This window comes from Chanos chanos, chromosome 10, assembly GCF_902362185.1.
Source record: "Chanos chanos chromosome 10, fChaCha1.1, whole genome shotgun sequence".
NCBI lineage: Eukaryota > Metazoa > Chordata > Actinopteri > Gonorynchiformes > Chanidae > Chanos > Chanos chanos.
The window spans coordinates 24,729,711-24,752,507 of NC_044504.1; the positions used below are offsets into that span (position 1 = coordinate 24,729,711).

At 40.7% G+C, this 22,797-nt stretch overlaps 5 protein-coding genes across 5 annotated transcripts; 3 read left to right on the forward strand and 2 right to left on the reverse strand.

Annotated features, from left to right (window-relative positions):
• Nucleotides 1–414: 414 nt before the first annotated feature.
• Nucleotides 415–2,444, forward strand: nme5 (NME/NM23 family member 5). Its single transcript, XM_030787516.1, has 5 exons — nucleotides 415–531; nucleotides 1,030–1,235; nucleotides 1,585–1,685; nucleotides 1,813–1,931; nucleotides 2,379–2,444. The coding sequence occupies exons 1-5, from the start codon at nucleotides 415–417 to the stop codon at nucleotides 2,442–2,444; spliced, it is 609 nt and encodes a 202-aa protein (XP_030643376.1).
• A 650-nt stretch (nucleotides 2,445–3,094) lies between these two features.
• Nucleotides 3,095–7,051, forward strand: hnrnpaba (heterogeneous nuclear ribonucleoprotein A/Ba). The gene is made up of 9 exons (XM_030786453.1): nucleotides 3,095–3,203; nucleotides 3,607–3,856; nucleotides 4,251–4,419; nucleotides 4,514–4,672; nucleotides 5,074–5,229; nucleotides 5,396–5,483; nucleotides 5,591–5,755; nucleotides 5,843–5,928; nucleotides 6,331–7,051. Exons 2-8 carry the CDS (start codon nucleotides 3,630–3,632, stop codon nucleotides 5,911–5,913), a joined length of 1,035 nt encoding a protein of 344 aa, XP_030642313.1. The 5' UTR covers nucleotides 3,095–3,203; nucleotides 3,607–3,629; the 3' UTR covers nucleotides 5,914–5,928; nucleotides 6,331–7,051.
• Nucleotides 7,052–7,379: 328 nt separating this feature from the next.
• On the reverse strand, nucleotides 7,380–12,839 carry phykpl (5-phosphohydroxy-L-lysine phospho-lyase). The gene is made up of 13 exons (XM_030786439.1): nucleotides 12,705–12,839; nucleotides 12,432–12,550; nucleotides 11,679–11,838; nucleotides 11,503–11,577; nucleotides 11,302–11,389; nucleotides 11,049–11,165; nucleotides 10,659–10,741; nucleotides 9,947–10,172; nucleotides 9,439–9,593; nucleotides 8,679–8,768; nucleotides 8,197–8,327; nucleotides 7,956–8,000; nucleotides 7,380–7,805 (listed from the first exon to the last, which is right to left on the reverse strand). The coding sequence occupies exons 1-12, from the start codon at nucleotides 12,761–12,763 to the stop codon at nucleotides 7,960–7,962; spliced, it is 1,344 nt and encodes a 447-aa protein (XP_030642299.1). The 5' UTR covers nucleotides 12,764–12,839; the 3' UTR covers nucleotides 7,380–7,805; nucleotides 7,956–7,959.
• A 441-nt stretch (nucleotides 12,840–13,280) lies between these two features.
• On the reverse strand, nucleotides 13,281–16,003 carry eef1akmt2 (EEF1A lysine methyltransferase 2). Its single transcript, XM_030787517.1, has 6 exons — nucleotides 15,909–16,003; nucleotides 15,477–15,542; nucleotides 15,279–15,393; nucleotides 15,056–15,163; nucleotides 14,146–14,362; nucleotides 13,281–13,732 (listed from the first exon to the last, which is right to left on the reverse strand). The coding sequence occupies exons 1-6, from the start codon at nucleotides 16,001–16,003 to the stop codon at nucleotides 13,635–13,637; spliced, it is 699 nt and encodes a 232-aa protein (XP_030643377.1). The 3' UTR covers nucleotides 13,281–13,634.
• A 1,018-nt stretch (nucleotides 16,004–17,021) lies between these two features.
• abraxas2 (abraxas 2, BRISC complex subunit) lies at nucleotides 17,022–22,293 on the forward strand. The gene is made up of 9 exons (XM_030786442.1): nucleotides 17,022–17,093; nucleotides 18,202–18,292; nucleotides 18,623–18,659; nucleotides 18,860–18,926; nucleotides 19,416–19,606; nucleotides 19,778–19,900; nucleotides 20,002–20,086; nucleotides 20,279–20,396; nucleotides 20,578–22,293. Exons 1-9 carry the CDS (start codon nucleotides 17,022–17,024, stop codon nucleotides 21,072–21,074), a joined length of 1,281 nt encoding a protein of 426 aa, XP_030642302.1. The 3' UTR covers nucleotides 21,075–22,293.
• The last annotated feature ends 504 nt before the right edge of the window (nucleotides 22,294–22,797 follow it).

Sequence of the window (22,797 nt, forward strand, 5' to 3'; positions counted from 1 at the left end):
CTGGGAGACACACATTTGCATATATTTGGACTGGTGAGTTAGTCACCTGTAACTTTCTTTATAGGTAAGAACACGTCGTGAAAAGACATTAACCTCTGAGAATAGGGTCGTTTTCTCCTAAAGCGCACGGCAGTGGTTTGCCCACATCTAACACCGAAAGGAGAGATCTAGCAATTGTCCGTGGACACTCGCCGTAGTGCTGCTGGTAACCTAGCAACGCTGATACAAAAATTCACTAGCTTCTTGCGGCGTTGTTTTTGTCGAGTTAAGTGGGTAAAGTCTAATGAAATCCTGTTAAGTATTTTAAATTTAATCTAAGACAAGTCTGTAAAACCAAGTTGTATATATTTTGTTTCTCCTGAGTCCGCCTAACTGTCGGTTAAGCGTTTTACAATGACGGAAACAAATCCTCACATGAACGCTCCGCGCGTGTATGTTGAGCGGACTTTAGCGGTTGTCAAACCTGATGCAGTTGAGAAAGTCAAGGAGATAGAAGACATTATTCTCCGCTCGGGGTTCACTATTCTACAGGTAACTGGGATTTGACTGATGTTGCCACTTGCAACCTAGAAGTAGCATATTCGGACTTTTTCCTTCACGTTAAAAAACAAAGTCCAGTTGGAGTGGTTCTGTGGGTTTCAAGGCATGGTATCTTTACCCCTTTTTGTAAGTCACTCATACCAAAGTGTGTGAACAGTACATTTTATATTGGCCTGCAATGGTATCAATGTTTAATAGATGGCCGTGGTCACACAAATATACATGGTATGCTCATGTCAGTGTGTCATGTCAGTCAGTAATGAAATGTGGCCGTTTTAGGTACAAGTCCCTTCATTTTAGGCTGCATTAATATTTAATATATGGCATGGACCACGCAAATATACATGGTATCTTCATGTTTGTCATGTTAGACGATAATGAGAAGTGGTCATTTTACATTTGCCAAGTCCTTTCATTTTAAAGATTTCTATGTTTCAATATGACAACACATAGTAACAACTACATGCATGTGGTATTTTGTGTGTGCAGAAACGTACGCTACAGCTCAGTCCGGCGCAGTGTAGTGACTTCTATGCAGAACATTATGGGAAGGCGTTCTTCCCAAGCCTCACAGCCTTCATGAGCTCCGGCCCAATCATAGCACTTGCACTGGCCAGAGAGAATGCTATAGCCTATTGGAGATCCTTAATGGGACCAGTCAATAGCACCAAAGCCAGAGAGTCACATCCTCACTGGTACAGATTCTTTACATTTCTGCACAAAGACCTTATTTCATTACCTCTGGATTTGTTGAGAGCCAAAATGGCTTCACGAACAAAAATAATCAGCTGTTATAATAAGCTACTCATAAAGATAATTTTAAACAACTTCTGACAAATCAGAAGTTGAAATGATAATGCGTGTTCACTATATGATAGTGCATGATCTGAAAGCAAGTTCTAATTTTGTGTAATTTTAGTTTATTGTTTGTAGGAGTCAGTCTGCGGTTGGAGACTGTGTGATAGTGGCATTTGTTTCATACTGACATAAACAGCAAACGTTTTGTTGTGCTGACTGAAGCTTTACAAATTTAAATCCTCCCAGCCTGAGAGCCAGATACGGAGACTCTGAGCTGAGAAATGCATTGCATGGCAGTGACAATTTCACTGCGGCAGAGAGAGAGATCAAATTCATGTTTCCAAACTGTGAGTAAAGCTATTTCAGACATATCGGCAAACACCTTCTGTGATTTTTGATAGCTAGAAAAGTTTTTGCTCAAACAAAATATATATTTATGTCTGTGTGTGCATGTCTTTATATGGTATTCCACAGCTGTAATTGAGCCCATTCCTGTAGAAGCAGCAGTGAAAGATTACCTGAACAGGTATGTCAACCCAACACTCCACAAAGGACTGACGGAGCTTTGCAAAAACAAGCCAGCTGATCCGTTTGTAAGTATTAATCAGCTGTGAGACTATAAGGTCACAGACTGTAAGATTTCCTATGGCTCAGTGCCTACAAAAATGCTGTAACCTCAATTATTATTTCTCACAAGTATAATCAGGCTAATTCTGGATTGCTTTTGAGATTCAGCAGTTTTACAGAGTAACAGTTAAAAATGACATTTTGTTCTCTCCCTTTCCTCTATATCTTTTGTCCATATTTTAGTTCAAAAACACTGGGTTTGAAAGATGCACAACCTTAACATGTCGTGGATTTGAGAACTTTGCAATCACAGCTGTGACTATGAAAATTACAGCTATCACACTTTCTTAACCCTTCAATAACACAATTCTTGCTACTGCACAAATATGGATATGGCAAAATTATGTGAATAATCTTTGTTTGCTCTTCTGATTTCTCCTTTGCTCATGTTTTTCTGCTCTTCTCCACCATAGATGTGGTTGGCTGACTGGTTGATGAAGAACAATCCCAATAAACCTGGACTATCTTTTGGATTATAAAATGAAGATGCAGTATAAAAATAGACAAAGTAACCTGGTTCCGATTTAGGTATTATTTTAAAAACATATTTTAAACCAGCTGTTTCTCTGATGAAACAGTGAATGAATGAAAATAAATGAGTAAAGTTTGATTTTATGGACTGTTTTCTTGGCTTTCTCTGTTATTTTATTTTGTCATTGATTTATTGATTGAATCTTACGACAGGGAAGATGGCTTGATTTTCCACGATGGCCCTTTTTTTTATTTATTTACAGCCAACAGGAGAATGAACGACCCGCTAAATTTGTTTTGCCCGCATGATCCCCAGAGCAAATTAGTTTTCGGTCGTGGGAGGATTGGACCACCTGATTCACACAGTATTTCAGAGGCTACCTGAAATACTTGACAATATCTTGATGTTTGACGTCTTGTTCTAACGTGCAGGTTTTCCTCGGCTGCAGCAAAAAAGTACAGCGAGTTCCCACAACGAGTATGGTTCGGACCGAGCGCGTCTGAGAGGTTGGTAATGTGACCTTTTAAAGGAAGAAACCTATTGGCGGACACTATGATTGGCAGTTCTTAAAGTCGAATCAGAGACGTTCTTACTGAGTGAGCCTGTCCTTATCCGGTAGTATAAAATAAACCACGAGTAGGCGCATTCAGGAAGAGTCCATCTTGAAGAACGCTCCTAGGAGCTGTGAGCGATTTTAAAAAGACAACTCGCCAGTATTATAAGGCTCCGTATTTATCCGCAGATTCATCTGTGAGTCATTTTAGAGGTAATTCTTATCGTATTTTGATCTTTAATACATATCTAAGTCCCAAAACATTAGCTATGTAAACGCGGCCAGTGAATTACATAACGTTAACAGCGAATAAGCGGCGTAGTGTGTACAAGCGGTGGATGGCCAACGCTACCAGTGAATTGGAAGTATTTTTCTCACTGGCTGCACTTATCAAACGCCGCTGCTCAGAGTCGATTATGTTTCTGCACTTTAAACACAGCGACACGTTGTAAGTTAAATTCACATTTACCATAAAACGACAAAATAGAAAAGTAGGTAAGCTAGCGCTGATTAAAATGGTGGGGAGTGCGTGCGCACACACATACGGCACGCCGTGTACCACCACTATGATTACATAAGGCACGTCCTTTCGTAACATTGTGTATAATTCCCGCAGATTGAGAAACGAAATATTAAAATATGTCAGACGCCGAACAACAGTACATGGAGACGTCCGAAAACGGCCATGAAGGAGGGGAGGAGGATTTGAATGGCGCTGAGCCTTGCGGAGAGACGGAGTACCCGGAGGCGGTGAGTGGAGAAGCAGAGGCCGAGGAAGAGACCAGTGAAATTGCCGCGGAGGAACCGGAGAACGGGGCCTCGGAGGGAGGACAGATCGACGCCAGTAAAGGTGAAGAAGATGCAGGGTGAGTTTAACTATTGTGTTTCCTAAGATTTGGTTAGATCTTAAGAGTATAATGCCGCTCTTTTGTTCTTATGTTCTTTGTTGGCGCCATGTGCCGTGAGAAGGGGGATGGGCACATTGGCCGAGGGTGAAACGGAGAATCATTTTGCACACTCTTCATAACAAGCTTTATTCAAAGAATTGTGCATTAAATCGCCCGTGTAGATCTTGGACGTTGACAATTAAAAAATGAAGCATTTCCGGTTTCCATATCTTTTTCTTTGAATCAAGTGTAACAGATGTGCTCCCGGCATGTTGAATTAATTCACTAAGGTCCCGCGGGGCACCCTCTATCCTCAGTACGTTTATTTACATTTGTATTAATGTATCACGCTAATTCACAATGTATTCAATAGGAAAATGTTCGTTGGAGGCCTCAGCTGGGACACAAGTAAGAAGGATCTGAAAGATTACTTCTCAAAATTTGGTGAGGTGACAGACTGCACCATCAAAATGGATCCAAACACGGGAAGATCGCGAGGATTTGGGTTCATCCTGTTCAAAGATGCTGCAAGCGTGGAAAAAGTAAGTTTGGAACCTCTCTGTAAATGTGTTCATAGACTAAATATTTCTGTTAATTAGTCTTGCAGATCTGAGATGTGATGTCAATTTCTGTTAGGTGCTGGCACAGAAGGAACACAGGCTTGACGGACGACAGATTGACCCCAAGAAAGCCATGGCCATGAAGAAAGAACCTGTTAAGAAAATTTTTGTTGGAGGTTTGAACCCTGAGACGACAGAAGAAACCATCCGCGAGTATTTTGGTGCCTTCGGAGAGGTATGGTTTCCTCTAATACAGTAATAGCATCCTGTCAGGACTGTGTCGTGAAATGCTTTGACCAAATATCAAAGCTAAGGATGGCTTTAAGTTTCCACTCAGTGGGGTAATGACAACGTGTATTCTTCTGTTCATGTAGGGATTTTAAAAAAACAACAAAAAAGCTTCAGTGTAATCCTCACATCCTTTTTATCCATATGACGTGACAAAACATTACTTAAATTTGTAAACAATGACATTATTAATCTGATATGTGCCTGCTTTCAACCACGAAAAATAAAGGTTCAGTTTTGTCGGACATGTTTTTTGTTCCACAGTTCAGCATTTTAGACATGTGAAAGGTGCACTCAGATGGCTGCGTGTTTAGAAAAAGTAAGAATGTCTTGTCTCTCTGCTTGCAGATTGAAGCTATTGAGCTTCCAATGGACCCAAAGACAAATAAAAGGAGAGGGTTTGTCTTCATTACATTTAAGGAAGAAGCCCCAGTGAAAAAAGTCATGGAAAAAAAATACCACAATGTCAGTGGAACCAAGGCAGCAAATGGAAAAGAGGGTCTTGTGAGTATTGCATTTATAAATGTATATATAAAAATGTATAAATTGTTGTGCTGTTAGAAATATGCAGAGCGTGCATCAAGATGCTTGTTTGAAAAAAAACACACTACTATCACATTATGCTCTGCACGCTTGGTGATATGACTGACTCTGACTCTGTGTTTTTCAGTGCGAGATTAAGATTGCCCAGCCCAAAGAGGTGTACCAGCAGCAACAGTTTGGGGGTCGCTATGGGGGTCGAGGCAGGGGGCGTGGAGGTCTGTACACATCTCTTTCTATCTCACAGGTGCATACACGCCTCTGTTTGTGGGAGGTTTCTTTGTCATGTCCTGAGTGTCTTGTCCTTGTCTCTGTGCTTTTTAAGGTCAGGGCCAGAACTGGAACCAAGGCTACAATAACTACTGGAACCAGGGCTATGGTAACCAAGGATACGGTTATGGTGGGCAGCAGGGCTACGGTGGATATGGAGGATATGGAAACTATGATTACTCTGCAGGCTACTATGGCTACGGCGGTGGATACGACTACAGTAAGCATTGACTTTCCAGTTTGGTTTTAGGGGTTTGTTTTGAAAACAAGACAGAATAAATACTCCTCTTCTCCCCCTCCCCTCCAGACCAGGGCAGTGCAAGCTATGGGAAAACTCCTCGACGTGGAGGCCACCAGAGTAGCTATAAGCCATACTGATGACTTGTTGACCAGGTATGCCAAAGCTACTTTAGATAAAAGCATCTGCTAAATAAATAAATGTAAATGTATACCAAGTGGTTTGCTTCTGTGCAAGGCAACGTAATGTAGTTATAGGTACCTCTTTCAAAACACTGTAGTTTACATCAGGGATGTTCCCAGAGCAGAATTTCAGAGTGGTTGGGTTGGGCCGTCAGTTCTGAAATAAACGATTAATGCAGTTCAGTTCATTCCTTCAAACATTACAATCATAAAATGTTAACGAATGAGGAGGATTTAGTTTGGACTTTGTTACTGGATGATTTTCTCACTCTCAGTTCTCAACGATGAGTGATTTGAACATTTCTGACTTTTGTTAATGAGAGTTTGAAGGGAAGCATAAACCACATGCTGTTTTTTTGTTTCTCCGTTTTAAAGGTTGAGGGTAACCACTCGACAGGAGCCCTCAGTCTGGGCACAGTGGACACGAGGGCGCTTTTCCTTTTGGAGTTGGCAAAATTTGGACTCATGCTCCATTTTGTACAGGAATTAAAACAGATGAGGAACTGGGGAAGCAAAAGTCACTTTTCACTTTTATTTTGTATTTTTTTTTTTTTTTCCTTTGTGTGTCCATATTTTACATTTCCAGAGATGGAAGTGTTATTTTTGCTGTACTTTTTGGTACCTTGTTGAATCTAATGTATTGTATGGTTATATTTTACATGTTGGCTGGATTTACCACACACAGGCTCAGAGCTCTCAAAGCTTTTGAAATAAACAATTTTGAGTAATTTTTCTTTGCTGTTTCTAGACCTTTTTTCCCCTCCAAGATAAGTTTTCTTTTGCTTGTTGAGAGTTGCATGGCATCTGAACAGTGGGTATCAAAAAAAAAACAAAAAAAAAAAAAAAACAACTGGTTTCATTGTAAGCTTTGTCCAGTGACATTTTTCAGGTGGCGAGTAGCTTGATGACCAGCTTTTTCTTCTGATTGTATGGCTTTTAAGGAGATCTTTGTCTGCGTGTGAAATAAGTGGCTTTTCTAGTGTAACACTTTACCTCAAAGCTTCAACCTGTAAGAGGGCTGTCCCTCTCTCACCGGAGACTCATTCCTCCCGTGTCTTGGGCAAATTTATAGAAATAAACTTTTTGGTTTTTAAGACGTCGTGGTCCGGCTTTTGTAATTTATAAAAATAAGTGTTGTGTAGCTGTTGTAAACTGCTAGAGCCTGTTATGTTGATTAACCACTCAGTGTTTGCTTGTGTATAATGGCTTTTCCCACAATATACTGGAAATTCATATCACTGACATACAGTTGTTTGAAAGGACTCCTTGTTTTCCGTCCAGATAAAATCCATCCTTAGTATTTTAATGGAAATATACTTTTTAACTAAAATTGCGTGGCTTTCAAATTAAGACTGTTTAGGGCAATGTAAAAATTTATTTTAATTGATGGTGTTCTTGTAGAGCAATTTTGAAAAACAAACAAAATGTTCTGAATTCTTCAGCATAGTTTCCAAGTAGAAACAGATGATTTCCATTCTGTGAAGAACACAGTGAAAATGCTGGATCATAGTTCAGTATTCTCAGTCCTCGGTTAATATCACATACAAAAAAAACATCGTCAACTTTAAGTCATTTAAAAAAATGTACACAATGTGTTCATAAAGATGGTAGCTGCATAATGACATCGCAGATATTTCCATGATCATGTGATTACTTGTCCGCTCCAGATTTCCATAATGACGTTTCCAGCTGATTACTGATTTTCTGTGTCATTTTCCTCTCTGGTGAGGTCGCGTTATTTCTTATGTGATTTTTTGATGTGGTGTTTTGTCTGTTTGCACCATATTACGTATGTTTGCTGCCATGTAATCGACCTCTCTCTGAAACCCGGGGGTTTTCCTTTTATTTGCCTAAAAGGTGGAAACAGTGTGAGGTCATTTCTGTCTAAAGATACAGAATACATAGTAATTTATGCCATACATGCACTGCTAATGGATGTATTTAATGTATTTACAGAGATGAATGAAAAGGAGTTTCCAGGTTTTTTGGAAAATACAAACCTTGTCAGTGTCTGCTCTCCACTTTATGGTGGGTCCTCTTTAAATCTGTCAATTAGAAGAAAATCTCACTCTCTCACTACCTTTAGCACAAAACCTTTTAAATCCAAACTGTTACAAAGTCTGCTCTCTGGTGAGAAACAGGGTTCTTCAGGCTGTATGTTTAACTGGACACTAGAGCCCTCTCTAACGTCACTTGATAGTGTAAATGAGTTTTATTTTGGGAGCTCTGTCTCTAACTCACCTTGAAGAATTTGGTCTATTTTCTCAGCAACTCTCTCAGCATCCTCCATGCTAAAGCACATGGGAGGTTTGAATTTGATGACGTTTTCCCAAGGTCCATCTGTGCTCAGGACAATCCTCTCCTCTTTCATCCTAACAGCATAAGTATGACAAGCAACATTTATTTCTTAGTGAGTTAAGCCACAGTCCTGAGCTCACTGATGGCTTCGTTTGGAAAACAAAAACGTTTTAGTCCAAGATTAGACTTGGCAGGGACGTAAATAAAGGACACTTGTGTCTTTGGTGTGATGTAATGTCATGCGATGTCTTCAGTACTGTAGTCCATGAGTTAGTCTCATTTACAAATGACTTTATCAATCTCTAACTACATAACAACATGACACGTAAAGACACCCGCACACAGTAAGAAAACAAAAAGATTTGTAGAAAGAAAATTCAAACAGAGCCTCTTACATGTGAGGACTTGATGTTGTAGATTCTCACCTTTTCACCACCTGATCAGCCTCCTCAGTGGCTGGACTACGGTCTTCTCTGTCCTTCACCAGCTCTAACCCGAGAAACAGACCCACCCCACTGCATGACAAAGCAGAGGCAATGTTGGCATTGTGAGTTTCAATACTTCATTATAAATATAACTAAATAATTAGTGAAGAGGAAAGCATATTCTGGCTCTCATTTAAACATTATCACTCAGTCATCAGTCTTTCTCAGGGCTACTTACAATTACTTTCTATTGCAGTTAAGTTCTTTGCTATAGGGCATACTGGGAGTTTAAAATTACAAGCTTCTGTTTATTGGGCTGCTCTCCTGGTTCACTTGACCATGGTAAAGGATATCAGTAGAAACAGTGATTTCTCTCCCTATTCTGGTTATAGCTAAATGGAATAAATGTGAGACAAAACAGAGGATTCACTCGCACCTGTACCCTGTGTGAACAGCTTTCTGTCATACTAATAATACAAGTTTATTTAGAGCCCTGTATCACTATTAATAGTCTCAAAGGGCTTTACATGTCCATAACAAAGTCAAATCAAAATTATACTATCCATAAGTTAGAGAAAATAGAGAAGTCTTTAGTTTGGTTTTAAAGTTAAGTTATAAAGTCATCTACATGGATTTATCAGATATTCACCTATGAATATACAACATCTCAGAGAAAGTCACTCCCTTCATTTCGATAATACACAGAAATATGAACTAAGGGGTGGAAAGATATAATTTACTGTTCTTGTTGTATACATACCGTACATCTCCGATGATTGTGTGTTTAGCTTGCAGTTGTTTCAGCAGTTCTTTCAGATGTCCCCCAACACGTAGTGCATTTCCCCTCAGATCCTCCCTCTCAATCACATCCAGCACTGCCAGGCCAATGGCACATGACACTGGGTTTCCCCCAAACTGCACACAAATGACCGAGAAGCAAAGGTCATGAACTCAAATCCTCAGGAGTACAGCACAGGGACCGAGGTGAGGACATGCTCTGAGTTTTCTCCTCACTCCTGACTCTGACAAAGTCACCAAGTCTGGCTGTGCACATTTTTTTTTCATATAACATGTCCTGTGCTTCTATTTGCAGAGGGGTATGATGGAGGGTTTATGATGGGGTACACAACTCAGACAGTTTGGTTCTGTCAATGACCCTTAAGGACCAGAGCTGAGCAGTGCTGATTTATGGGAATGTGAAATCTGTGAGCATGGAAATGTGACGTGTCTGCTAACTGGAATATGAGGGCGGTGCGTCCGTTGCTCACAGTGTTGAAGTACTCGACACCGTTGGCAGTAAAAGCATTGGCAATCTCCGTGGTCGTGACCACACAGGCAAGAGGATGTCCGTTCCCCATGGGTTTACCCATTGTCAGTATGTCTGGGCAGAAGTCTTCCCCTTGGAGCTGAAACGCCCAAAAATGAGTCCCCACACGACCAAAGCCCGTCTGCACTTCATCTGCCACAAACACCCCCCCAGCAGCCCGCACATATCTAGAAAAAAAAAGAAAGAAAAAACTTTGTTTCCCCTCAAAATGAAACTCGGGCTTCATTTAATAATCTCTAAGAATATCTCTTTAAACCACACGTCAGTATATACAGCATCTTAACTTCAGCATCGTAAATCCACTGATAGCACGCAAAAAACAGCTAAACAACTCTCTGTGAGTTTTAATGGATGTAAAATAACCATGAAATGAATTCCAAGACAATTTTGCTCAAGGAAATTGTACCCTGGAGAGTCAACACTTGTGAATTTGTAATGTGTCATATTATGGTACAGGCCGAAACTGCATGAAACATGTGAAATGATAAGTTGGTTGAAGGTGCAGAGGTGCATGGCTAGAAGAGCACTGTGACAAAGGGTGACAGGATTGTGGTGAACAATAAGAGGAGGTTTGCAGAGAAAGGAAAGAGCATTGTAGCAAACAGTGAGTGCCGTGTTGAACGGGCCAAGTAGGGAGCTGTAGTAGTACGTACTCAGCCACCTTTGAGCTGTAACCGGGTGGTAAGATGATCTGCCCTCCAACACTAGGCAACGACTCTGCAAAGAAGGCTGAAATCTGTGGACCAAATACATTCAAACCACGAGACTTACTTGTGAAAGTGGCATGTGTATTACGGTCCATTACTGAAAACAATGAACAAATCACAAAAAATGAAATTACCTACAACAGACTCAATCCGCAATAAAGAGCATCACAGAAATAGAGAAACACTACAGATTCTGTCCTGCTCTCACTCTTACACTCAGACCATCCCTCTTTTTTCTCAGTTTGGGTGCTGAAAACACCCCCCACTCAACAGCATTAACGTATTTCAGTATTTTACTGCATTGGTAAATTTGTAATTATTCCACGCACAGCATACCTTTCTGCCTTTCTTATGTACATCACAGATCAGACTCTGAATGATGTCTGCATAAGCCTGGGCCAGGTCGGGATGGTCTTCCCGAAACATCCCTCTGTAGGGATCAGGAAGCGGGGCCTGTTACAAGGAAGAAGACGACTAATAGAACCAGATAATGGAGAGAAATAAAAAAAAGAGAGTGAGAGATAGAAGACAGGCAGAGAGGGAGAACAGAGTTAGAACTCTTCAAAATGTGTGTCTGTTGGATACATACCACATGAACCCAGTCTTTCTGGGCTCCCAACTTGCGGAACTTGTAAGGACTGATGTCAATCAGTGATGTGAGGTGTCCATGGTACGCACTAGGGCATAGGAGAAAAGAGATGTGCTGAGAGACCACAAAATCAAAGAGAAAAAAATCAAAACACACGAGAACATGCATTAAATTTGAAGAGGAAAGAAGTACAACGCTTACTGGTCCAATACAACGACATCGTCGTGTCCAGTATACTGGTGGGCCAGTCGCAGAGCAAGATCATTTGCCTCCGAACTTTGGAAAAGAAGTACGCATCAAACGCATAGAAATACTATCCATGACTATTTAACACAAATAATTTGATGTAAGACTAGTCGGTAAGATTGTCTATTCACCCAGAGTTAACAAAGTAGAAGACAGAAAGCTTGTTTGGAAGAGTAGCGGCCAGACGATCAGCATACTGGACTATGTTATCGTGAAGGAAACGTGTGTTGGCATTGAGGAGCTCCATTTGAGCAGAGGCAGCCTGAGTAATACTCGGATGGCAGTGACCCACTGCAAAACAACAATATAAGATTCTCGTAACCATTCAGAAACAGTGTTTTTATGAGTTTCACTATACTGATGCAATATTACTTTTTATATCATATACTTTGTGCACTTAGTATTAGAAAAAGGGCATACCAGTAATAACAGTTACATGACAAATTTGCTACTTTTATAGGTAAGTATACATCTGATCTGCACATATATTGGATCTATATTGGACTGCACATATATTGGATTAATCTACGTCATTACTACTATGTACTTGAGGGTTCATAAATATTTTTATTAAAACTAATACGCAACAAAACCATTTTTGTATGGAATTATACAAGAACACTTTAAGCACATCTAAACCTACCTATTGTCAAACAGTTTCGTCTCAAATATGTTTGACCATCTTGGGTCAAACGAAGTTTGGTTATGGTCAGTGGTTTGCGACACCATTCTAGATACTGGATTGTCTCCACAAAGCTCTTAACTGTTCATTTGGGCCACTTTTAAGCGTTTAGAGAAACTTTACTGACTCAGCGGCTCAGGCTTCCTAGCTAATCGAGGGATCAGATTGCCGTTCATCGTTAAACTTTATGCTGTTTTCTCACCATGTTGAACATTGCTGATGCAGTCCAGATACTGTAGCCCATTTTCGTCATATAAATATTGTCCCCGAGCTCTGACAATCTTCACCGGGTCATGTGAGAAAAACAGCCGACAGGACTGACTGAATAAATGGCAAACACATAAGAAAAAAACTTTTTAAATTACAGCTACGAAAACTGCATGCAGATACTTACTCGGCTACCTTAGCTGAAATGAGTGCAAACTATCTGGCTAGCCAACCACCGGATACCTAGCTTACTGTTTTCCAAACCTACCCAATGAGCCTTTTCCGCATTTCTAAAGTTTGTTCCTTGGGGAACGTTTCCAAAGCCATGTTGTTCCGATATCAAAATGTATGAATTTGCTTTGCAATTGTGATACACAGACAAGCAGAACCAATGCTAGCGAGTCAGCCGACACTTCGACTTTACTTAACCCGGATCATTGTTCATAAACGGTCATGTGATACGAGAGCAGCGATCAGTGTCTTCGAACGTAATAAACATTTAGAGGAGCAATTATTTTGCACGTAAAGCGCAAATATGAAGATGGATCATATTCGTGGACATTTATTACTCAATGTTCATGACCCAACGAAATGTTTTTCTTTTCTTTTTTTTAACTACTATTGCCGTGTCATTTATTGTCTCATTGTCTGTGTTCACTGCTTCGTGTCAGTTTTATGATTTAGATGTCTGTGTAATACACGGAATCAGAGTCTAACCAGTACATCACAACAGAACTGCAATCTGTCTGTAGGCCATAATGTGATTTATTGTTAAAATGTTACAACACTTTTTCCTTTTTTTTTTTCTTTTTTTTTGAAGACTGGCAGTGGATCTAACACAAAATACAGTGAAATACTATTAAAAAACAAAAAACTGTTTTGTCCTCTACAGCTCATATACACAGTGTGTGAACCAATGAAATGGGTCAAATCAGCCCTTTGGGAGCACACCACTTTGGGTTCTGTGGTCAGGGGTGTGTGGAGAGGAAAAGAATCTTGAGATTTACTGTCTTGACTGTACTTTTGATCACTTTTACAAGGCAAAAGAAAAAAATACATCTCCTTTTTAAAAAAAATTCACTAAAAAATAGATTAAAGTTACATGTCATGCTTTACTGTTTTCTTTATTATCATAAAAAAGTGAGGTGTCCATGTAATCCCCTCAAATGAGCTGCAATCCACGTGGTTTAGGTAAAGGTCAGGAAAGTCTTTTAAGGGCCAAGGTTGTCACTGTGTTCCCTGTCACCCCTCCAAACTGGAAAGTGGGAGTTGGCACTACCTCCAGCAACTCAAACCCTGCAGAATGGGCAGAGAGGTTATCAGAGAGGCAGATTCAGAGTTTCAAAGCCTTTGTCTGAACTTTAGAATGTCTATCACAGCATCAGAGAACATATCGGTGATACATTCTAAAGCCCAGAATAACAGGCTGTATGTCACAGCATCAGAGAACATATCGGTGATAGAGCCTGTTATTCAGAACTTTATAAACTGTGTCAGTACTAAAAAGCTTGTGTTGTTCAGTGCTATATGGTATAACCTACGCCCATGTGTCCTAAAGGCAGCATCAACGTGTGTTAGGAAAGACTGTTTTATTCATGGGTTTACAAACTTTTGAAGTGTGTTCTAAAGATCATGTTAGTAAAGCTTTTATAAATGCAGATGTGAAGATGGTAATTCAGGGGCTTATAAACTGTGTAAGTGTTTTATACCTGGGCTGAACATCTGCAGCAGCTGCTCTTTGGTCCAGTTACATGATGTGATAACAAAAATGCCACCCAATCGCAGAATTGCTTTTAGTGAGATCACATACTGTCGCTTCTTTTCCTCTGCGTGTTCGGGGTTGAGGCTGATGGCATCAAATGTACCTTTATCCACACACACGTCAAACTCACCCAGTTCTTCACACTCATTCAGAAAATCCAGCTCCTGAAATTTTGTAACATGCATGTTAGGTCAGGGGTCAGACTCCACCTTATATCATCCGTATCAATGATTACATTGCACAATTTGCTTTTTTCCATTTGCATTTCTTGTCTGAGGAATAATTATAATTGCTAATCATATTTACATAACTGTAGTGACTTCCTTTTACAGTAAGTCACTAAAGTAATGTTCAGAAATACTGAGCAGAGACTAGATTGCAAAAATTCAACAGCAGTGGAAAGAGGCAAACGAAACATGAAGTTCTACTGTTTAAAGGGACTTGCTTGTGTGACTATAGTGTGAATGTGTCTCTGATTTGGAAATGACAACATAGTAAACAAATATGGTGGGACATAGAACTGTCACACAAACAGCAGCTATAAAGCAGAAATGTTGATATGACATGCTTTCATTTACAGTACACCCATATTCCTGACTCATGTTCCATGAAAATGTGATCCATGCCCTCTTAAAAACCCAAAAGCACAATTTTAAAATCTTAAAATGTAATCAGCTGAAAGTCTAAATGTGGGGCACATAACCACACACACATATGCTATATGAAAACTGCCATGATGCAGTTGATGATAATAATGCACTGATGCCAACCAGTTTGCTCAACCCTCTTTTCATTTGCACTTTATTTCAATTCATTTGCATATTTCTGCAGTGATCTGCAGTGAGTAGAATGCTTACCTGGAGTTTAACGCTACCCAAACCCTCCTCCTGCAGAATGCTTTTAGCCAGTTCTATGGAGGAGGTAGCATAGTCTATGCCTGTCAGGTTTGTAAAACGATGTTTGGCCTGGGGAGAAAAATGCCAGTAGTAAAGCCAAAGAGTCTATAGTTTCAGAACTAACCATAGAGACTAACATGCATGAACACCTCTTGTGTGCAGTGAAGTTTTGTTTGGTAAATACCAGTTCTACAAGGAAGATTCCGTTTCCAGTACCAATGTCGAGTATTCTAGCATTTTCAGGGATGCTCTGCTTCTTCATCCATTTAATAATTCGCTCCATACTTTCTTCTCCAAACCTGTAGGTTAACACAAATAAACACATGCATAGGTGTTTCTTCTACTTATTGTAATTACTGTAATCCCAGACATTTGAAATTACCATATCTCTCCGACATCCCCAATGTCTTTGTAGGTCTCCAGCTCCCTCTTGTACGCATCTTCCCAGCTAGAAGGAAAGCCAGCCAGGTTACGGAGCGGTCTATAGTGTTTATACAGTACTGTATAACTATTCGCCTTCACAGAGGGAATCAGAGAACGTGTTGAACATGGGACTAGTGCCTCTCTCACTTAATCTGGACGGTGCGAAAACTTACTGATCTTTTACCTCTTACATGGAGGCACATTTGTGCGGTATTTCAAGATTCTGGTTTTAGGGACTCACGGCACTCCACATTTATGGTATAGTCATATCAAGTAGTACGGTGATTGATACTCCAGAGACCGCTAACTAATTTAGCCGAGTAAATGCGGTTACTGTAAGAACAAACATACTTTCGTGTCTCGGACATATTTCATAACTTGGAGGTCTTACTATTCTTTAGTCCCGAGCTTTGACGGTGCAAAGTCATCATCTGAATCCTGACATTTTTGAGGTATCGATGAGTTTTCGCCACCACATGCGTTCATAGCTTAAAGTGAAACTTGACCTCCGGTAGGTCTGTCGCATCCTCAGAAATTTCACAGTAAAAGTCTTATGAGATAGTCGGTTCTTTTTATTAAACCCAAAATTCAAGAGTAAAACAGTATTGGTATACTATTTATATGCTAGACCGTCATATGATTACAACACTCATTACTTAGTTACAAAAACACAAACAATAAATATACAATGAAAAGGAAACTGCCTAAACGTAACCCTAAAGACCCTTGACTGTTTGATGCTCTTTAATTAACACGAAAGAGGATTTAGGTGATAATACAACAAGACCATTCAGGTCAGTTACATGGTTTAAGAGAGGTGCTTCTCTGACCAGAAAAGTAAATTTAAGCCTACAAAGAGTAAATTTAAAGGAAGTGTCAGACAGCTAATAATTTAACATTAAGCAATTTTACATTGCAAAAAATAAGATCTGATTCCACAGCTTCTTTTATTTATTTTTTATAATAAACACTTTTTCTTTTTTTACACAATCAGTGCATTGTTACCGGACGTTTTCTAAATTCATGTCAGGAAGAGGCGTGTGGTTTGTACGTGGATGCCTGATATTTCTGCATCCAGATATGTTTCAAAGATCGTTAAGTCTTACTTGACAAAACTGAGTTAAATGTTCTTGTAAGAGCTTTTGTCTATGCCTTGGAAATTCGTCTTACGTTTTGCATTTCCGTTCAGAGTGATTTGATCTAAATTTTAGCCAAGGACCAGGTCTAGTTAACCAGGATTAGCTAAAAAAAAAATACATTACTCGAATAAACAACTCATAAATGCGTTTACAAGCATCCCTGGACGATCTATGTGACAGTCACTCGTATAACTGGGTTATTTCTATTTCGAAAATGTCTAAAAAAAAATAGTAACAGTAATAATATGTATGAATACAAAATAAATTAAAGGCAGACACTTCTCTTATCTCTGAAGTTTGACAGCACGCCCGTTTCCGGCGCACAGAATGCAGGGCATTGTGGGATTAGCGGGGATGTTTCCATCATGGCGGCATCCATTTCGGGTTACACTTTTAGTTCTGTGTGTTATCACAGTGCCAACAGCAACTCCGATCATGTAAGTACCTTAAACATTCGGCTGAAGCAGTGTGGACCACACAGAGATGTTTGTTAGCTCGGTAGGGCCCGATAAGTGCTTATATCCGTATGGGGAATCCGCTGAGTTTTGTCAGTGTCATCTTCCTGCAGTTAGCCACAGCTTTAGCCAACCAGCTGCCTCACTCAGCTAAACAACTGATCTAAATAGCTTCGTTTTAGCCCTGTGCATTTCACTGGTACCGCCTTGATCTTTCTGAAGCTGTTGTATCTCTGCTGACGCATATGAACTGATTTGGCGTGTTTAATTTGATCTGATTTGCTTATTCATTGATAGTTGCTCGCTTTGCGAGCTTGCTCTAATGGGCGCTGAGACGAAGAGCTGTAACTTAGCTGAATGTTTCTGCATGGTCAGCTACACTGCATAGTCAACTCTCTAACAATATAATGATCTTCAAAAAATCTAACTCTGTAACTGCCCAACGATCCAACTGTCTAATCGTCTATCTAAATCTCCAACCCCTGGGTCTCTGACTCTCCCGTGATCTGTCAAAGTTTGTCTTTGAGGATTAGCTGAATCTCTGTGGGGCTAACCACCACTTTAGCCAGAGCAGAACTTTCGATGAACACTATGGTTACATTGGCTTACATCTGTCTTTTCATCTTGATATGTTGACGTTAACTTGAAATCTCACAAACAATGGTTGTTGTACAAGGAAATAGGCGAGGCCGATCCACATTCTTTACATAGCTAAAGTAGGGCGCCTGCTTAATAGTTCGTCTATAGTCTGAGTGTTGTTGTTGTTGTTGTTGTTGTTTTAATATTTTAATCACGGACTGTACCGCAGGCTCATTTGTCTGTATGTAGCATTTGCTGTACTGTAAGTCCAGGAATGTGTGCTCAGACCACAACAAATGTAACCTTAAACATCAATAATTCTTTATCTCATTTGTGATATCTGGATCTAATTTGCCATGAAAACACTTGTTTTGGATTCAGGGATTTTTGTTTTGTTTCTGTCTTTTATTGTTAAAGTGAAATCTAATGAGGTTAAAGGTAACATCCTACTTTTGTGCGGTGAAATCTGTCATCCATAAAGATTGTTTAGAGTGTTGTGCAATCATTACAGGAAGGTTTCCTGCTTGGGGAGGTGAGACAGGAGGAGACTTTTAGCATCAGTGACTCTCAGATCAGCAGTACTGAGTTCCTGCAAGTAGTAGGTAAGACCCTCTTTAGTACCAGACCTCCAGTGTTTGTTCATTTCTTTAATGTGTACAGCATGTTGATAGCATAAACTGGACAAAATTAGTAATTAATTTCCCTGGCTTTTGTGGCCAATGGCCACAGTAATATTTTCTGAGAACAACTCCTTAATTTGAACTCTTTATTCTTGGTTGTCTTTAATAGAAAGGTATAAAAGTCCAGCACTGCCCCTGTCCTTTAAGAATACTTGTGGCATGCAGCTAAATTTGTGATGATGGAATGCTAAATTTGTGATGATGGAATGGAATGGATGGGAGAGTCATAGTTTTGTTTTTTTTGTCTTACAGAGGTCCATAATCATGAGCCATGTGCACAGCTCTTTAGGTAAGAACAGTCAATGAAGCGTCAAAGAATGTGTGTGTGCTGCCTGAAAAATTGTTTGACTTATGATACATTAACTCTGCAGTCTAATCAGTGTTCACAGCTCATATTGGTGATGAGACTATGATTGTATAAAAGCTATGATTGTTGATGACACATGCTCCTCTAAAGGCCAGCCTACCACTTGTTTTCTTTTGTTTCAGTTTTTATGACTACACAGGCAAAGTCAATGAAGAGAGTCTCAGCAGAATCCTCAGAGACAGGAGAAAAGTGAGTTTTTCATGGTGGTGGTTTTTATACCGTGTGGGGCTTAGACTCTAGCTTTAGTAAGGGAACACAGATTAGTAACTAGAGGGTTGTGGGTCCAGTTTTTAAGCATGACAGCTCTCCTCTCCAGTTGTCATTTATCCATACATTTGAGTGGAACCCCAAGTTTGCATGGCGCATGACCTCTGCTAAGAAAACAGTGTCAGCTAAATAAATAAATGTAAATTTGAGACCACTCATCTGGTCCTCTAGGTGGCACTGTGAGCCCAGTAAATTGTCAGATAATTAAGTGATTAATCTAGGTGGATACCTACTTGACTCTGATGGTTGAGAAGTTTCCAGACATAATTGCCTCCCTTTCTTAAATGAGAGATTAATATTACGTTGTGATAAATGAACACAAAAATGTCTTAACTCAGTTACTTCCCTCTGAGTGTATTATCAAGCATCAAATCAACTAGTCCCTGACTGCTTCTTTTTGTTTCATTTTAGAATGTGATAGGTTGGTACCGTTTCCGTAGGAACACGCAGCAGCAGATGTCTTTTCGTGAGCAGGTGATCCATAAACAGCTGACTCAGATTCTTGGTGTTCCCGACCTCGTCTTCCTCCTCTTCAGCTTCATCTCCACTGCCAACAGCTCCACTCACGCTCTGGAATATGTGCTGTTCAGACCCAACCGCAGGTAATACATAAACACAGGCACACACACACACACAAACACACACGCACATACTACGGAGCCCTTTGTGTGGGATTATTTTTGTTCTGGTAAATAGCAGATATGTTTATGTGACTCAGTGTGATGTATTGTATAGCAGGAGCTTGTGTGTCACTCAGTGTGTGTGTTCAACAGCAGGTATAACCAGAGGATCTCTCTGAGTATCCCAAACTTGGGCAACACCAGCCAACAGGAATATAAAGTTTCCTCTGTCCCCAACACCTCAATGAATTATGCCAATGTCATTAAAGAACATGGGTAAGTGTGTGTGAAGAACCTAGTCAGATTCAACATGCTGTCAACTCGTGACCGAATACTAACTCATTTTCGCGATGGGGATGGTGCTTTGTCATTCTCAGAGCGGAGTTCTTTGACAAGGATGGAGTGATGAAAGATATACGCACCATTTTCCAGGTGTACAGCGCTCTGCAGGAAAAAGTCCAGGTGAGTCTTGAAGAGATTCTAATGAGACAAGTTTCGTGAGGTGAAAAAGATTTGACTTTGAATTGACACAAAGATATTTAATGCACTTAAATGATGACAGTGAGCTCCTGCATTGCAGACAGGGGTCATCGTCACTTGTTTCTCTGTAGCTGAAAGGATGCTTGCTCATAATGACATCGTGTTGTTCCCCAGGCTGTGTGTGGAGAGGTGGATGAGAGTGAACGAGTAAGGGAGAAAATCCAAGAAGAAGTGAACAAACTCAAACAGGAAATAGCACTCAGGAAGCGCAGGACCGCTGAGGAGGAGAGGAGTACGTCTCTGTCTTTCTCTCTCTTTAAATCATTCAGTATAAATATTTCAGTGGAGTTATTTTTACTCAAACTAACTGTCTGGTTTATTTGGGAGTCATACTTATTGTTTGAAGCGCTGGTATAATAGAGAACTTTGTGTTTGTATCCGTCTATGTCTGTTCATTTGTTCCCCTCACCCAGGGCTTCAGGAGGCAGCAGGCATTGATATACAGTCATCCTCAGCCACAGATGCTTGTGTTTCGGATCCCTCTCCTTCCCTGCTGTCCCGCGTGGGGTTCCAGAATTCCTCACCAGAACGTTCTGTGCTGGATAGACCCGGACCTTCACCGGCGCTTTCCATTTACACTGCCCCTCCACTGCCCGATCCGATAGGTGCCCCCCTCTTACCCAGGCCCCAGGCTGTTGGGTCTCCTGGACACCCCTCACCCAGCCCTGGTCTCGGGAACGGGGATGGATCTAGTTCTGACTCTCTGGACCGGCAGGCTGCAGGACAGGAGGACCAGGAAGATGACAACGACGATGATGTAGACGAAGATGAGGAAGAGGAGGACAGTAGCGAGTATGAGAACCTGCTTAGTGAGCAATCTCAGTCGCCCTTGGCAACAGAATCTCTGTCTCTAGGACGACCAGCTGCCTTGCGGCCTGATGGGGATGCCCACAGCTCCTCGAGCTCATAGTGAGGAGAGCAGAGGAGGGAAGAGAAGAGAAGAGGAGAGGAGAGGAGAGAGCGAAAATGTGGGTTTGTCTTGTTAAAGGTCTGTGTGTGGGTGGGACTGTCAGTGGGTGAAAAGGCCCAGAGCACAAACCACACTCACTTGAACAAAATCCTCTCTTCCTAAAAAAAAAAAAACCTGACTTAGAAGGGAGGGGTTGTCCCTGCCTGCTGTACCGAATGACTGGAATTCTCTCTCCTTCTCTCGTTTTTTTCTCTCTCCATTTCCTCTTGGATGGACAAATTCTTTCTGTTCGCAATGGATCATCCGGCTGACATTGACTTGGTGACCTGGATCACCTGACGAAACCATTTACCTCTCGCACTGTTCTTGCCTTATTTTAATTTAAATAGAACAGCAAAGGGAAACGTCCTCTGTGGCCTTCAGTCTCATCTATCTGTCAGTCCATCCTATTCTTTCACTTTTTTTGCGTTTGTTGTTCCCACATCTGAGGAAGACAGGAAGAACAGTGCTTTAGTCTGCGTTTCTAATGGATTTCAGCCCTCAGAATTTTTTTTCTTTGGTTTTTAAATAATCAGCTCGTCTTCTGTTCAGCCAAACCGTGGCCTGCTAAGGGAACAGGACAAAGAGAGGACATTTTTGATCAAAGCTATATTCATTTGCCACTATAATGGGGTGCTTCTGTTATTTTTTATGGCAGGAATAACTAATGTCACTGAATCGACTAAAAAAAAAAAAACAACAAAAAAAAAAGTTAAACTGTCTAATTTTTTTCTGTTCACTCTGATATTGTGACTCTGTGGCAGATGTCTGCATTGCGCTTTAAGTGGAGGGAGGTTCCTGAGCTCACCAGGGCTCTGCTGAGTGTAGTAAAGTCACTCCCAACACACTGAGCTCTTTATCAGCGATCACTTTCGTCACTACTCAATGGTTATCAACTGTTAGATTATCACCCAGAGTGGTTGACCTGTCATCAAATGTAGGTAAACAGCTCTTGGCTGGCTGTCTCAGAGGCGTTTCTGCTGTGAGGCTCATAAAAGATCATATGTCACACTGTATTTTTACTCAAACCCCTCATGGCCAGTGCGGGTTCGTTATCTTATTACTACGGTAACCACATCGTTTGGTCACTTCAGTGCATGATTCAGTACATAATCATGGAGAACTCTGCTCTATACAATACTCAGACTCTCCTACTCATCCATCTATGAGGCAGAAGCCCCCCCGGACACATTGCCACACCCCCCCCGCCTCCCCCGCCCAGTCGCTGGTTTGAATTATGCTGCACCTGCATATAGTCACATATGCTTGGCACACAGATTCTTAGCCCTGGCCCTTCTGTCCACAGCCAGGAATATTGTTTCAGTTCAGTGTCACTAATTAGCTGAAGTGCTCACACACAGCTGATTCTTGAGGTAGATAGTCCACAAATGAGAGGTTGGGGCAGAAATGAGCTTTGCTGTGTCAGGAGTCACTGGTCATCTACTTTCTGACTCGTCAGGGCAGGTACACCCTGTGTTACACCTCGTTGGTAACAGCATTGTGATTAATTTATTAAGGAAGGAGGAGGGGACTAATTTTTTAATTTTCCCCATTTTAAACAGATATTTCCTCCAGAAGACACTGACTGAGAACAGAGTGTGAGTGAGGCATGTGCAGACTGTTATCAGCCCTGACTGGGTGATTAAGCCTCAGACAAAGCGTTAGAGTAGAGGGATGAAATGCT